Source organism: Poeciliopsis prolifica, unplaced genomic scaffold (assembly GCF_027474105.1).
Source record: "Poeciliopsis prolifica strain line A6 unplaced genomic scaffold, Auburn_PproV2 SCAFFOLD013, whole genome shotgun sequence".
Classification (NCBI taxonomy): domain Eukaryota; kingdom Metazoa; phylum Chordata; class Actinopteri; order Cyprinodontiformes; family Poeciliidae; genus Poeciliopsis; species Poeciliopsis prolifica.
This window is the reverse complement of record NW_026562388.1, coordinates 6,921,146-6,938,095: the sequence shown is the minus strand read 5'-3', so window position 1 is coordinate 6,938,095 and position 16,950 is coordinate 6,921,146. Positions and strand designations below refer to the sequence as shown.

General features: G+C 38.7%; 1 protein-coding gene across 5 annotated transcripts in view; it reads left to right on the top strand.

Moving 5' to 3' along the window:
- Positions 1–16,131, top strand: part of daam2 (dishevelled associated activator of morphogenesis 2) — a 99,721-nt gene extending 83,590 nt beyond the window's left edge. For all 5 annotated transcript variants that reach the window (XM_055038103.1, XM_055038100.1, XM_055038102.1 and 2 more), the window contains 10 exons: positions 545–651; positions 2,016–2,100; positions 2,738–2,844; positions 3,228–3,316; positions 5,440–5,608; positions 8,407–8,514; positions 8,624–8,684; positions 8,921–9,052; positions 12,292–12,462; positions 12,545–16,131. In XM_055038103.1, coding sequence (XP_054894078.1) covers positions 545–651; positions 2,016–2,100; positions 2,738–2,844; positions 3,228–3,316; positions 5,440–5,608; positions 8,407–8,514; positions 8,624–8,684; positions 8,921–9,052; positions 12,292–12,462; positions 12,545–12,757 — 1,242 coding nt within the window. In that variant the 3' untranslated portion in view covers positions 12,758–16,131. The remainder of the gene's footprint in view (positions 1–544; positions 652–2,015; positions 2,101–2,737; positions 2,845–3,227; positions 3,317–5,439; positions 5,609–8,406; positions 8,515–8,623; positions 8,685–8,920; positions 9,053–12,291; positions 12,463–12,544) is intronic.
- Positions 16,132–16,950: the final 819 nt, after the last annotated feature.

The window sequence follows — 16,950 nt, the reverse complement described above, 5'->3', positions numbered from 1 at the left end:
ACGCAGAAAAACGACACTTTCTTTAAAATCCACATCTGTTTTATATATGTCATGCCCAGCAACCTCAAAAACAGAGATTTTTCTGGCGAGCAGGAAACCAGCCTGGACCATAAATAGAATGTGTTTAACATGCAGGCCCCAAACAGCTCTCTCAGAATTTATTCTTTGCTTCAGGGATTTTTATACTACATTTATGTGAGGTTAACCAACATATCTAACAGGCTTTGATTGGATCAACGTTTCTGCTCTTCCTCTGAGAAGTTTCTGATGAGGTGTTGTATTGTGAATGCTTGCTTCTGATCCTTGTTCTTTGTGTAAGCTCTCTCTGTGTCTAAAGGTAACTTGATCTCAAGCTTTTAGTTTCCCTCTGCTGTTTCGAGTCATGTCTCTTCATTAACGCCTTGTTAAATCTCAGAAAAGCTTTCCTTGATCAGTTAAGATATCGCAAAGAAGTGAGGAGGAGATGTTAACGAGGATGTTAATGTGAATAGTCTTTACTCTGAGCTACAGATTAAATCCCTTCTCTCTCTTTTTTTTTTCACAGAAAGAGACTGGCTCTATGGATGACATCTATGTCAGCACACGGAAGGTCAAAGAGCTGTCGGTCATCGATGGCAGACGTGCTCAGAACTGCGTCATCTTGCTTTCAAAGTAAGCAATCCAAATGGAAGAGCTGCTCTTGTACAACTAAAAATATGACCATGTTAAAATGACTTAGTTTTTTTGTTTTCTTGGCCTAATTGATCTTTTTATTTCACCAAGTCCCACATTTCCATACCCTAAATGCATGTCTGAAAACATGTATTTAGGGTGTATTAAATCCAGTTTGTTGTTGAGCTGAACGTCAGAAGATCAGAGATAAACCATGAGTCGTCAGTATCACTACACATTTATGCTGAGCAAAAACTACTAAAAAGCATTGTATTAAAGAAGGAATGAAAAGAGACACACAGAATCCTTCATTGAATGGTTCAAGGAATCTCCAGTAATATCAATGCATCAGGACAAAAAAAAAAAAAAAGCTGCAACACAAACTGCTACAGGAGATCTCTTTGCCCACGTTTATAACTATATATAATCACCCCTGGAAGAAACTGGGATAATGAATGTTACGAGCTCTAATTCTTCTTTATATGAGTCATATATCGTACTAAATTTAAGTCTACCAAATTGAAATGTTTTTTCCAGCACTTATTTTGGAGTGCGTTGCAGCTTTAAATGCAGTTGTCCACCTATAAAAACAAATAGGTTTGGTTTGCTTCCATTGATTTCAAACCAAAATAATCCTGACTTGACGTGATTGGAGCCTGAGTTATTTGTCCCACATTAAGGAAGTCCCTGCAGCCTTCTGTAGGCTTCTTATGCTTCTTCATAATAGGCTATTCATGTAAGCAGCTGTTTAAGCCACAAAATGTGTTGGCTGCTTTAGCCAAGAGAGAATTTATCCGGAAGTAGTGTATGATATGAAATTCAGTCTATAATTAAACATTCAAGTGCTATCAGTGTCAACGTTAACTCGCATCAAAGATCCATTAATTGACCCTCCTCCCAAAGGGATCACTCTCCATCTGAAACTGAATCCATTGCTGTCTTTTAAGATCCACTTGACAATATGTTCCCCATTTAAATCTCCAAACAGCAGTGGTCCTGGGCCCCCTTGGAGGGTTTAAATGCTGACCCCACTCTACAGATCAATAATCGGGCTTCCTGAGTCCTCTGTGCCTCTGACAAAACAGCAGCACGCTCCCTGCACTCTCTTTCGTGTCAATAACAAATGACCCCAAAGCTGCAGACTGACCCAGATGGGGTTAGCAGATGGTCAATACAGCTTTGATGCGCGTACTGACAATGCTGTTATTGATTGAAGCTCAGCACACGTACGTCTAGAAACAGCTGGCAGTGCTCTCAGGGAACGAGAGGGAGTTGTCCAGACCGGTGCTCAGATCGTCAGTATCAGGACGCTTGTGTTTGTATTTAGTATTTGATGTCATTAAAGTGCAATTGCTTCCCTGCAGGTTGAAAATGACAAATGAAGAAATCAAAAGGGCGATACTAGAGATGGATGAGAGAGAGGAGCTAGCCAAAGACATGTTGGAGCAGGTATGAATCCTTCCATAATGATCAGCGTCTTGACAAGGCTAGATGTTGTAGTTTACTCAGAGATTTGTAGAAAAATAGTTTGCAGATGTTCAAAATCAACAGAATGCTTTCAGGGACTTGAATTCTCCCCAATTCAATTTTTAATTTAATTAAATTTTGATCATTAAAGATTCCCCAGTGCTTTCAAATGTGAGTTTCACAAAGTACTTGTATACACTCAAATTGATATGCAAATGTTAAGAATTGTTGTATGAAATGATGTAAACCTGGCTCTAATATTGTCAATTATAAAACACAAACATATTTATCAGCAAAATAAATGCAAACAAAGCACTTATTAGATATAATAGAATTAATTAATTATTAATTGATATTTGTATTAACTAGCATTAATTAAATGGCAGTAAAATACAATTTAATTACCATGTAATTAAAAAGACATGTAATGTGTCATAGATATAATTTGAACCCTAGTGGGGGGAAAAGGAAATACTGAAAGTGATTGTGGTTTTAGAGTGTCACATGCATATGTTTACTATTTCTTTAAGGAAAATTACTATTGATAGGCTTTACCTGGTTGCAGCTCAAACTGCAGCTATTGCAGTTCTAATAAACATTGCTTCTGCATCTTTTCCAGCTGCTTAAATTTGTCCCTGAGAAAAGTGACATAGATCTTTTAGAAGAGCATAAACATGAGTTGGAGAGGATGGCCCGAGCTGACCGCTTCCTCTTCGAGATGAGCAGGTAAATGTGATGCTCTTTGTGTGAGAGGGTGGTTTAGATTTCTGTTTTAGCCCAAGCTTTAGCTTGATTCATTATGTAGCAGAAGCCCTAAATGCTTTCTCCTTGACTTCATCTCCTGTGGTCAGGCATTTAATATGTCGTGTCTCTCTTTGAAACGCTCCGTCCTTGCTTTGGTGAACGGTTAGTCGAGTTTTACATCCCCATTTGTCGTCTCGTCCTTTGACAAGAGCCCTCTGGATGCCTTAGAAAAGAGTGTAAAGTGAGAAAGGGGATTTTGCACAATTCACTGACTTCTAACTTTTGAAGTTTCACTCCCCCTAAAGACAAATGTAACTGACCTCTGTTAATCTCTCCTCCTCTCGTTTCTTTGTTCTTCTCGTCAGAATTGACCACTACCAGCAGAGACTACAGGCTCTGTTCTTTAAGAAGAAGTTTGCAGAGCGTTTAGCTGAAACCAAGCCTAAGGTTGAAGGTAAGGACAAACTCGATAGTTCAGTGGTCCGTGAATGAATGCCTCTGCGGCCACCATATAGGGATCATATTTAGGTTTTATAGTTTTATCATTTAAACAAGAAATCCAACATTATTGCACAAAAACGTTTTATAAACTCATAACCACAGTTTTATAAACTGTGAGTTCATCTTGACTCACAGATATCACTTTGCGGCTCAACAACGTCTTTGAAAGACATTTTTAAACATTCAGAACAGATGAGCCATTAGCAGATCTCAAGGCAGAAGGTGCAAAGTATTTCTCTTTTGATATATTGAGAAAACTGGATCTAATCAAATTAAGATTCTATTAAATATACAGCGGCTGAGTCGGCATCTTCACCAGTGGGTTCAGATTGAAGCCAGATCTTTCCCATCGTTTCCCAAGGCTGTGCAGTTGTTGGAGAACTCCTGCAGCATCTGGACCAGCAAACTACAGCTGTCTTAAAATCTGCCTGATGTTATTCTTTGTCGATGTGCAAGTCGGAGGATGTCAGAATCGACTTGGATACGAATCTAACCAACAAAGCGATTATCGGTGATTTATGTTTGCAGATTTAGTTCATCTCGAGCCTTTGCAGTAAAAAGGGATGAAGAACACAGTGGAAAGATGTTAAAATAGCTGAAGTCTGGTACCATTTAACAAGTCATTTGAACTGAATACAGTTGGAGAACTTTATCATCTGTGTACTACTCTACTTCTTAAATTGTGCTAAAATTTATGCAGGCTTGATAACCTGTTAATGACCACATTATCAGTATTTTTTAACCACTATATACTAAACAAATTATTTGTTTTATTCAGGCCATAAACCATTCCAAGGCATTCATTTCCTAATCAAATGTGATTTCAGACATGCTGTAGAAATGAAATGAAATGATGCAGCTATGATTTTATTTATGACGCTGCTGTCCAACAGGTGACTTTCTGCAACTTGTGAGCAGACCAATGTGAAAATGTAGAAATATATTTAGAAGCTGGACATAAATTATTAAGGATTAGGCTTTTAAAGGAGATTGCATGGTTATATGCATGTGTGTGCAAATGCTGGCCAGCTATGTTTTGGCTTTATGCAGTTTTTCCGTCTTCCACACAGCATCCGTGTTACCATGGAAGCTGTTTTGGAAAGCTGGCTCACGTTGAGAAAGGACAGCATCTGCTGTGAACCTGAATCTCACTTCAAAGATGTCAGGGAAAAGCGTTCCAGTGTGTGTGCATGACCGAGTTGTCGCTGTAGCTTTTAGAGCCAGGGTTGCTTTGGTGAGAACATCACACTGTTATTTTCGGCGTTTTTATTCGCTCTGACAGTTCGATTCTGTTTGTGCTGCATAATTTCTTCTGAGAAACTTAATTCCTTGTAGTCTGAGGTTAGGGTAATATATTCTGACACACATTTCACTCTCAGCTGGCCCGGGAAGAGAAGAGAAAACCTTCACAATTGCTGTTGTTGGATCCAAAAGTCCCCTGACCACACTGTTCATCGATGTTCACAGTAAAAAAGAAGGAAAAAAAAATCTCATTTTGTTTTATTATTCATGTAATTTTGTCACATACTGCAGATTAGTCTGTAAGTCTGCAGACCACCCAGCCTGTTCAATGGGAGCCTTTTTTAGAAGAAGGCTCCATCAGCCAGAGTCAGGAGAACAGTTCCCATGCTTCATCACAACACAAAGAAGTGTAACAATAACAATATGATGTTTGTTAATGATCTTCACAGTTACACTGATGGTTTCCTTTGTGGAGTCGGGGAACCACCTGTACTTTGCCAGATGGACTTTTCTCAGGGGAAGTGAAACAGACAGAGTTGGCTCATGTTCAGTGTATTCCTTTCCCCTCTTGCTGTTTTACTGATGGAAGGACAGGATACTTTTCCCACCAAGCTGCCCAGTTGTTATGGAGAATTCCGATCACTCATCGTGAATGATGTTAAAAATGAAGGAAATTATGGGGGAACACGGAGTTGAATTTGGAGCTCTGTAGTGTTTGAAAGGAGTAACAGAGTGGAAGGAATAATTTAAGCCCAGTTAGTTATGCAATATACAAAGTTGAACAAGTTTAACTCATGATCTCAGCAGCTGTTTTTCCTCTCCATTTTTTTGCAGCCATCCTGAACGCCTCTGTGGAGGTGGTCCGGAGCAAGCGTCTGACTCAGGTCCTGGAGGTGGTGCTGGCCTTTGGAAACTTCATGAACAAGGGCCAGCGGGGGAACGCCTTCGGATTCAAGGTTTCCAGCCTGAACAAGATCGTCGACACCAAGTCGAGCATAGACAGGTGGGCAACAGAGGGGGACTTGAGCCTTGTTGACCTGAGTCTAAGACTTTGTTTTACAAAATGAAATATTTTGAGACTTGACTTAAACTCCATAACGAACTCTTAATACTTCGGACATGGGTCTCATGAACTAAATCAGTGAAAGACTGCAGCTGCTGCAGTCGGCTGTGGTCTTTAAACAATGGTTTCAGTTAAAAATAAATTTACCGTAACTTTCTTTCTACATCTCATCACTGGCTGCTAATTTTTTATTTTTTTTTTGCACTAATTGTACACACATGCTTCGTAGGAAAACAAAGGAAAAGAGATAAAACCAAATGAAACACATCCAAACATTTCACATTAAAAACATCATATAGATCAATATGTATATATGAGTATGAAATTTAAACTGCAAATTTAAACAAACAAAAAAACTCAGATTTGATGGAATTTAACTTATAAAGTAATATTCAACTTATAAAATAATATTTAAATTATAAAGTAATGTGTAACTTATGGAATAATATTTAACTTATAAAGCTGCAATAAACAGTAATATTTTAAGTCCCGGTTTAAAGGAACGAATTGTATATCAGGTTTTCAGGAAGTTTGTGTCAGAACTAATTAGTGTAGCGATGACGTTGTACCTCATCTTTCTTATTCTGGTCCTGGGAAAACAGAGTGAAGACCTCTCTGCTGACCTGAGAGGTCTGTATAGTCTGGTATTCATCTAGGTCCAAGACCATTGAGTGTCTCACAAATATCTTATGTTTCTTTTTACAAACAAGTAGTCAGAGCAGTGATTTAAGGACTGGTGCTTGGCAGAACAGTGTCTTTTGGATCACATGCAACTGCCTGATTGATATTTTTTATTATTATTATTTTAACAGAAACCTCTATAGACATTATTAAGATATTCTAACCAAGTGAAAATAAAACCTGTTTTGATTAGAAACCCTTTATTCTGGCAATTCTTTAAGGTAACTGTAAGCTGATCTAGCAATATAGCCAATAATCTACCACAATTCAATGTTATGGGGAGAGTAGATGGTCAGTATCCAATGTGAAAATGTTAATTTCAGTCACCAGAGACTTGAAATTGGAAAAAAAAAAAAAATCTATAGCCTGTCAGAAAAGCAAATCTTATCTCATTAGCATTTAAATATTATGAGAAAATAAAAGAATGAGCAGAGGAGGCCCTGCGGTAAAGCAAACCACCCATGTACGGAGGACATGAACCAGCAGCGTTTTGGGTTTGAGTCTCGGCCCGTTGTCCTTTGCTGGATGTCCTCCTCCTCTCTCACAACCCACTTCCCTGTCATTTCACTATCAAATAAAGGCAACTAGAGCTGGAAAACCCCTTAAAAGAATGAACAGAGTGCCTCTGCTCAGTGTTTCTTCACCAGCCGCTGGTTTCTGCAAAAGTTAAAGCGGAGTTTTGAAAGAAAATTGACAGAAAAATATGAAACTACTTCAGCGAGCTGCAGACAAGCGAGACTCGCTCGAACAAACAGCATGTGGGAGCTTTTTTCTCTTTACAGTAATGAAATGTTGTCCGAGCCATCGGTGTTGCCACGGAAACAGGCACTACTGGCATGATTTCCAGTGACTCTGATGTGTCTTAATATAAAAAGGGAGATGAATTGAAGCACGGCACTTTTACTCCACTGCCTGCGTGACCTAATTTTTCTTCTGTGCACTCTGGGCTTTGGATCCAGCATATGAAACTCTACACTATCCAACTCTCTCCGAACACAGTACATGTGAGGCAATAAGTGGGAGCGTTGATATTTTCAGAAGAATGTCATATTTGTAATTATAAACTCTTCCTCAGGGCCTTGCTGCTATTTAGAGGTGTGCTACCTTGGTAACTAATCAACAATCTCTACACAGACAAATGTGCCAAGAAACAAGTTTATAGCAAATGTTGAGTCTTATTGAAGAGATTTTTAGAATGTGTGTCACAACAACTGCGTTGCTTTTTTTAAAAATATTGAAACATACCAATACTTGTTCAGATAAACTCTAAAAAGTCATTTAAGATGGACCTTCTGCTTGTTATTGTGCAGAATATATTAAAAGTAGAAACATTAGTTATAATTGCCAAGAAAAAAGATTTATAAACGCATCATAATCGTGTTCATTGAACATGATTATTGGATTGAGCAGCATGTTAGCATGTCCACAGTTTAGCTGGACTCCGAAAAATAAAAGTCGTAAAAATCCACAATAATATGAGATTATGTAAAACAAAGTAATAATGTGTGTGAGACCAAAAGTTGAGATTTCGGCATAGTTTACTCCACACCATGAAATTAAATTACAATCAGGAACTAAATTATATTTAGAGGATTTTCTAAATCTGAAAGCTTATCCAGATCCAGACCAAATGCTAAGTTAATCCCTGCCCGGTCCTCGGGTGTTTTTACACTTTTCACATTCAACTGATGCTCAACTTTTTTTTATAACAGTTACTTGACGTTAACTGTACCTGCGCTGACCAGCGCTCGTTTGAAAAACCCTAAAATCTCAAGAAATGTTGCTGATTAGGTATTTTTTTTGTCACATAAAAAATACGGAATATGGGAATAAGAATAAAATGAAATTTTGCAGGGTAAGAAAAACTATCGGAGTGAAAGTTTAGACAATTTGCTAGAAGCAGACTGTTATTGTTCACACCTGGTTGTTATTTTTTTCAGTCTGTGAATCTTTGATAATTGGGATTTTTACTGACGGAGGAAAACTTTTCTTTCTTTTCTTCTATGTGGAGCAAACGTTTAGTTTAACCAAATGAAACACTGCTTTTAATTTAACAGGAACATCACCATGTTGCACTACTTGATCATGATCTTTGAGAAGAACTACCCAGACACGTTGCACATCCAGGAAGACCTCAGGAGTGTCCCTGAAGCCGCCAAAGTCAAGTAAGAATATTTCTGCCCCCAAACTTCAGCATCAACTTTATGTCGTTTATAATACAAGGTGCAATCTACTAAAGTATGACTAATAACTGCAAACTTTTTTTCTCCTCAGTTTGTCAGAGTTGGAAAAAGAAGTGCACAACATCAAAAGCGGGCTGAAGGCTCTCGAGGCGGTAAGTTGGGCTGAATTAGTTTCTTTCTCCCTCCCGCTGGTTCTTCTGCCGCCTGTAATTATGCTTTTGAGCAGAAACAGTGATGTACGGCATACCGAGGTGTTTAAACGCTGCTAACGGTCGCCGCTCTGCAGCACGGCCGTGCCACACACAGAAGACTGAAGCAATTATAATTCATTTAGGTGTTTGGTAAACGCTCAGTGACCAGCTTTCTTGTCCCTGTCGCTTCCCACCAGGAGCTGCACTACCAGCAGAGCAGGATGAGGGAACGTGGGGATAAGTTTGTGGCTGTGATCGGTGACTTCATCACTGTGGCTGGGTTTAGCTTCTCTGAACTGGAGGACCAGCTGAGTGAAGCCAAGGAAAAGGTAACTCAATAACTTTCTGGAGCAAGCTGATGTCATCGGTTTTCCAATCTGTTCTTACTGTGGATACCTTGGCTTCAGAATTGCGTTATGTCAACATGAAATACTGAGTGAATTTAAGAGACCATCAGAGCGAAAGCTCATATGGCCACGTGGGTGGCTATAGTGGATCTGAAGGCAGTCATCCTCACTGACAAGCCTGTATGTCAAGCGGATTGAGGAATAAAAAATAAAAAAAGGTGGAATCTGAGAAGCATGAAGCCTCTGGACATCACCTCTGAGTCCTGTGGCGTGATTTCAGCCGGGCTGGGGAAACCCAGAATTGAAAGATTACTCGGGAATCCCCCCTCCCACTTCTTCTCTTTGTCTCTTTAAGTTAGAGTTTTAAATCCCCTCTCTTTCCATTTACAAGTGGAACAACTGGCCTTTTGAACTCCGCTGGCTCAAGTACTGATGTATGGTAGGATGTGTGTCAGCTGAAGACGTCAGTGGGTTGGAGAGAATGTTGGAGAAAGTCGGTGTTGAAAAGATTTATGGGAATATGTTTAATTTGCTGGCTGTCTGCGCTCCAGTTCGCATTTAGCACTCTGAATGCTTCTAAATCTCACAGAGTGGCACTTCAGCACAGATTTTACATTGTGCTGCACAATCTATCCTCTCTAATTAACGACTGTGTTGAAGAGCTGAACAGCTGTATTTCTCAGAAGAATAAACAGGTTTCAAGACAGACGGAAGAAACAGACATGGAACCAGGGTCGTGAGTTTCATGCAGAGCCTCCCTTTTGGTTAACTATTTGCTCAAGGAGGGGCGAATATTGGAGGGAACACAGTTTTTACGTCATGGGAGACGAACTGGGAAGAATGGGGCACCAGTTAGTGCAGTAAAACAAAAGAACCTGTGTTCTCCAGCCCAGAGTCCAAACACACAGCTGTGTATGTCTGTGTGGTTGGTAAGTGGGTGTTTCTCAAGGTCCTCTGATGGGCTTTCAGCGTAAAACAAATATGGAAGTCGGGATGTGTGTTTCTTCTTTAAGAAGGTGAAGGATGACCAAACAGATCAGCCCACAAAGACTAATAACACTCCATGGCAACAGATGTGTGTGGCTGCTACAGAAACAAGGCATTGCTATGCACAATACAAAGGGTTACTGTTGCAAAGGTCATGAATCACTTTGAGGTTTTTTTTTTTATTTTTTTAAAAGCAAAGTATTTCATTAAACTATAAAACCTTCTGAGTTTCTGACCAAGAAGGATACTCAAAATTAGATTAAAAACAAAAATTACGAGCTTTAGTGGGCCGTAAATATCCATGTTTTAAATTTAATCCAGTACGTTGTACTGCCAGGTCTGAACTTTTAAAACGGGCACTTCTAGATCTTTGGTAAGCTCTAAGTAATCTTGTAAGAGCATGCTAACAATAATTTCTTCAAATAATGTACAGATCGGCGAGCAATCATCAGAGCAGATCCGCCGTCTGCTTCTCCAGGTTTGTTTCAATTACTAAAAAATGTGAATGGAGGCAAAAAGTGAATCATGCTCATATTTCAATGACTACCAGCTGAAACGAGTGTGATGCCAATTGGTGAAAAACAAAAACTACAAAAAAAATTTCTTTTTTGAAAATTACATACAAACACAGTATTAATTCAAATATATGAATGTTGAAGACAAATTTGACTTGTTGCATTTTCTACAATGTTCATTGCATGCACCTTAAACTTCTAAAGTTCAGAATATTTAATTCTGAGTTCAAAATATTTTTTGAACATTTGGGTGAAATTTTATAAGTTTGTACAGTTGAAGCATTTTTCATGTTGCACTTAACATAAACTTGTATTTTTATGCACTTTTGTTATTTATTATACCAAGTGTTCCTTTTGTATTTTCAAGCTTAAGTTTTCTCAAATGTTTAGTGAGCACATAGTCACTAAACTAGCTAAGCTAGTGACTAGTCACCTAACTAAGTGGAGAAATGCTAAGTGCTTTCATAGGAGGATTCTTCTTTTCTCTGCTTTGTTTTGCCTGACACAATGAAAATCATATTCCTTCGTTCATTGAGTGTTTTTGTTTACCCATTTAGCTCAGATCCCGAGGGGGACCAGAGGAAACACTTCTGACCAGATACATAATTACAAGCAGAGGGGAGGGATGATGATGGGGTTGTTGTCATGGACACTGGGCCCATAATGACAGGATGGTTTTGCTTCCTCAGAAAAGAGCAACTGTGTTTTTCATCACAGCGCCGAGACCACATACAGAAAACTAGACGGTTATAAACAAGAGGGATTTTAAGATGTTCTGTCACTCGACACCCACATAGAAGTGGAAAAGGCATGCTGCATTTCTTTGCTTTCTTCTTGATTATTTTACTGCTTAGCTTACGTAACTGAATTTCCTCCAACAGTTTGGATGAAATTTGTATAGCTTTATATTTAACATCTGTACTTCTTTCATTTGTTAATACCTTTAAAAAAAATCCCAAGTTGTAAAATGAGCAAGTGGCAATAAAAATGATCTAAGTCTCTCCACAGTGTAGGTGAAAACTCATCCATAAATTAACCAATACTTACCAATGCTTTGCTATTAAGCTCATTACTGAGGCCATGGTCCTCTGTGGGGTCCGCACCTGTTCTGTTACCTTTAAAAGCTAATTACACACAAAAATCTCCACCAACTGGTAAAACTGTTGGTATTCACATACTTTTGATTGTAAGATGGGAGAAAATAAAACAAAGCAAAGGAAAAAAGTAAAAGTTATTTTAAAACATTAAAAAATGTTATGAAGTTATAGTTGCACGCATCTTTATTTCTGAGGTGAAATAGTTTGCATGGACACTCATTAGTTTCTGTATTAGCCAACAAACTAGTAACGGATGAAAATATATTATTTTTCTCTCGACTGATGAAAAGTGGACCGACGTTATTTCTATTTGAAGATGTGTCTGTACTGCAGAACAGAGCCAACTGTGTCGGAAAACGTTTGGCTCCAGGCAGCGATCTGGCACCAAGCACTGAACAGCTTGAACAGGACTGTGTGGACATACGGTGGTCAAATCAAGCAGCCTTGCTGCGATGCATGTGTTCCTGCAGCATTTAAGAAAATGAATTTAACATACCAAAGTTTATTTTGAAGGGCATCCATATGCGTGGCCATTTGATTGATTGTGGAAAATCTGGATAATTTCAGAAGATTCAGTTTGTGCATTCATTTGTATCTTAAAATACAACGTCTCTCTTTGTAGTTTGCCAAATCTCTGAAGCACTTTGGAGAAGAAGAAGGGAGGATGCAGCCTGACGACTTCTTCGGCATCTTCGACATCTTCTTGCAGTCGTTCAGTGAAGCTCGGCAGGACCTGGAAAACATGCAGCGGCGCAAGGAGGAGGAAGAGCGGAGGGCACGGATGGAGGCCATGGTGAGACACTCCCGAGAGGCTACGTCTGACTAAATGTACTCTCAACTTCTTCAAAATAACGGTTTCTTTCATCCTTATTCAGCTGAAGGAGCAGAGGGAGCGTGAGCGGCGGGCTAAGAAGGGCGGGGCCCCAGAGGAGGTCGGCGGGGAGTTTGACGACCTGGTCTCTGCGCTACGCTCTGGGGAGGTCTTCGACAAGGACCTTAACAAATTCAAGCGAAACCGGAAGCGCTCCGTCAACCAGCTAGTGGAAGGTGGTGGCCGAGAGAGAGCCGTCACCAAGGTGAATTACTAAAGTTGGAAAGAGGAAGTAGAAAAGCAAAACTTAAGAGAACTAAAATTTGCCGTGGCGTAGATCAACTTCAATCTAGGTCTTTGAACAGTCACGGCTTCCTTTGGAGCAGATGTTAGCAACAGCTGGACTGGACATGTAGAGACATCCACGGACAGCTACGCTGCCTCAAAAGATGCAACACTCTCCTCGGATTGATCTTCTGAAGCTGTTTCCGACCCGTTTATCTCCGTAGTTGGGATGGAAAGATGGACAGACCACTGTGACACATTGTCCCACGTCATCTAACTGTATCCATTGAACACTGTTCTTCAGGTTCTCCTTGTCGATCACTCCTGCTCTTCCTCAGAAACCTTCTCTGTTCTTCTGAGAGCTCTATGGTGCTGAAGTTTGGTTATCAGGATCAGAACTCTGGGATTAGTCAGTCACGTTGTATATATATAGACACCAAATGGAAAGTTTGGAAACTTTTGAAGCCTGGCAGGTTAAATAAAAACACAAAAGATAGATGAGGGGGTGGGGGGGTCTAAGCCATTACATCCACAGTTATGGTGCTTTTTCCCTGAGAGAAAAACAAGATTTTTCAGCCACAGAATGGATCTACGATCGCAAACCTCTGACACTAGAACAATGGGTATGGAGTCAAGAATCTCCTGTTGCTTCACAAAAATGAATCCCTACCAGTGGCTTCTGATGGCACACTGCATCCACAAGAACATACCAACTACAAATTTTCGAGGAAAAACAAAAAACTACTCCTCACATATAAAACTAGAACAATGATTGTGCCACAAGAATTAAGCCTCAACATGTGTAAATGGTTTGGAAGTCTTTCTGGCATTAAGTAGTGCCAAAGCAGAGAAGAAAAACCAATGTAAATGTATTTACACTAAATATTCTGCAATTAGGCATTGATATATATTTATATTTAGATGCAGACAAGCTAATTGCAAAGATGTAGAAGTTTGGGTTTTTTATGTTTCAGCATTTTGGGATTTTGTACACAATGCATTCTTTTATGGTGTTGCAGATTCACTTTGCTGTCGAACTTAACTTACTAAATATTTTGTGCTTGACGAATGAGAGGTAACTGCTCATCCTTTTTCACTCCTTCATGTCTCGTTTGCACTGTAGTTTTTTATGTTTTTGTTTTTTTGACAAACATTCAGATTTAAACTCTAGCCAACAAAAAAACGGATGACGGAATGCCATAAACAAACGTAAAGGAGAATTCCTCTTTAATCAGTTTACAATACTGTCGCTATCTGTAGCTACTTCTTCTCAGATCTGCCTGTACTACACTTCATCAGTTTCATTATTGATCCCCCATTTGTCTCAGACAAATGGGGTAATTGTTTTTCTTTTTGTTGCTTCCTTTTTTATTTCTTGTAACACTGGGGTATAACAAGGCACTTAAAATTAGACTAAATTGACTGGATACCAACAGGACACAAAGGCTCCATGCTTACTTATATTGGGGCTAGTGGTTGCCAAAAACACATAGAAGCTAGCTTTATTTGTTTTCATAAGATTTTCCAGTTTTAGTTGGGAGGTAGAGGGAGTTATTATTATTTGCACATGCTTTTCCAAAACTTCAGCAGCAGGAATGATGCGAGTTGCAATTGTTTGCAATATGTAGCTCTATTTCTAAAGGATACAGTATCCAGATCTAAGTCATCAGATCTAAACCATTTCAAAAACCATGACTTTTCCTAGTTTAATTCAGTCTAGGTTTGAATAACTAGCAAGCAACAGCTTGTGAGGCATCCAAGACTGCACTCAGTCTTTGGGAAAACGATGTTTGAACTCCTTGACTTTGTTCCGACGTTGCAAAAGAGACGCTTATTCAGTTTCCTGGAAAACAGAAGCAGTTGTTTCCATAGCATCAATTAAATTAAACCTAACCCACTTGTTTACAATTTTATTTATATTAGGTAAGAAATATCCCCACTCCATATTTAAGGAAAACCGTATACATCCATGTGCTCAACTACAAAAAGGACGTAACAAAGGCCTTTCCATTTGACCCATATTTTTACATCTTTTCTGCTAAATGTTTGTAAATGTTCACCGTTAAGTGCCTCAGATCCTGTTTTTTTTCACACAAATCATTCCTCTGTTTTAGTGTTTGTGGCTCTGCAGAAATCTGTTTTATATGGTCATTAAATTATAGTTGGTTTGCAGTAACTGGCGCCATCTTGCGGTCAAAGATGGTACAATTGATTTCCAAGTCAATCTAAGCTCCAGGTACTACACAAATCGCCTCAGAACAACTTTTTTTCTTTTTTCCTTTGGGCTGTGATTGACTGTATAATGTGCAGATAATCCCCTGTAGCTTTAATTTATCCTTTTTTGTCACTGTGACACCTCATATTTAATAAATTTAAGACCCAGATGTGAAGTTGAGATGGCGCAGAGAGCTGCAGGCTCTAGAGATTAGCCCTTACACCAAATTATTTAGACACTTTAAATTAAAAGGAGTCATCTCTTCTTAAACCAGCATTTTAATCTATTTTTGAGCTCTTCTTTTCAACCTCTGCTCTCCTTCCTCTTGCAGCTAATCAGTCAATATACCAGACTTCAGCAGACTATTTTTAAGTTCCTCATTTAGAGCTTCAACCCATTTAGTGCAGAGTATTCACAGAGGGATATTTGAAAAGTTGTCAGTATTAATACATGTTTGTGTTGTTACATTTTTGGATGCTTATTTGGCCATTGACTGGCTGTTTTGAAGTGTAAAGATGGAAATCAGAGGAAAGAAATTAGTAGCTTGTTCAATGCACTTTTTATAATGTTGATGATGATGATGAGACATTTCCATTTGCAGCACCAATTTCAAGGACTTGGCTCCTTCTGAAGACAATAGCTGTGCAGCAAATTAGTGTTGCTAAAAGTAAGGTGTGTAGAGAGAAGAATGGAAAGTGAGGACAAGGATGCTGGCATTTCAAACAAGTTGACAGTCAGTGTGAGCGGCAGGGATGGGATGTGGAAATTCATTTAAAAAAAGAAGAAAACTTCTTCGGGGTTTTGGGTGGGTTCTGTCTCCACCGTATTTGTTGTTACATGCACATGACGTTGTTCTGCATGCATACAGAAGGTCACACAAAGTATGATTTATTGATCATTTAAAAGAACATTGTTTGTAGAATGCAACCCACCTGTTACACCACGGTCTGTACCGCCTGAGAAAAGTCGCACCCATTCTTCGAGTTTGTATAATTGTGAGAAGTCAGTATTTTTTACAGTTGGAAATAATAAAAGAAATTAAAAAATGCTCCACTGAAAGATGTACAGTTGGAAAAATGAAAAGCATTTTGTACACCTTTGTTGATGTTTGAGGTAAGATTTAAAAAAAAAAAAAAAAAAAAAAGATGAAATCATTGAGGAATGTTCCATTGTTCCTGTACATTGTACCTCTATTTATTTGCCTTATTTAGTTTGGTATATTTTGTATGTACACACAGCATTACAGCAAAATGTTATATTAAAAATATGAATAATTGAACTGTGGTCCATGTTTGGATAATTCTGAGACTTGTACAAGAATGAACCCATTTTGTTTTGGTTTCTATAACTTCATTTTTGTATTTTATTTTCTCACCCCATGTCTTTTGTAGGGTTAAAATAAACTGATGTCCCTAAAAACTGATAGTCTCTGCAGCTGCATATTGTCTTGAAACAAATTTTGAGGTAATGTGGTGAGCGAAGTTTGAAGAGTTTTATTGAGGGTTTTATTGAGAATGTCTTTGTGCCGACTTGGATTTCAAACAAAAGTAGTACTGTTCCTATATATACGATTCCAGTGGTTTGATAATAGCTGTTATCGACGGGGGGTGTGGTGGCGCAGGGGTAGCGACCAACTCCCATCAGAAGACCTTAGTCTCATTACTCAGTCATTACTCACTTCCTGTGAACACGCTCAAATAAAGGTCACTAGAGCCAACAATATCTTTTATCTATTTAAAATAAAAGCTGTTAGCCTTTATTTAGCTTAATGTGATAATTCACAAAACTTCAGAACTATTTTGCTGTACTATGTGGACTTCTCATGATCTAAACTTTCACAGCAACCAACTCTTTAAACTTCAGGTACATCTTCAGATGTGTTTGAGAGAGTTGTCCTTTTCCAAAAAAGAATGTGCAACGCATCCTACATAAAGTAATAATTTTCATTGCTTAACAAACAAATCCTACCC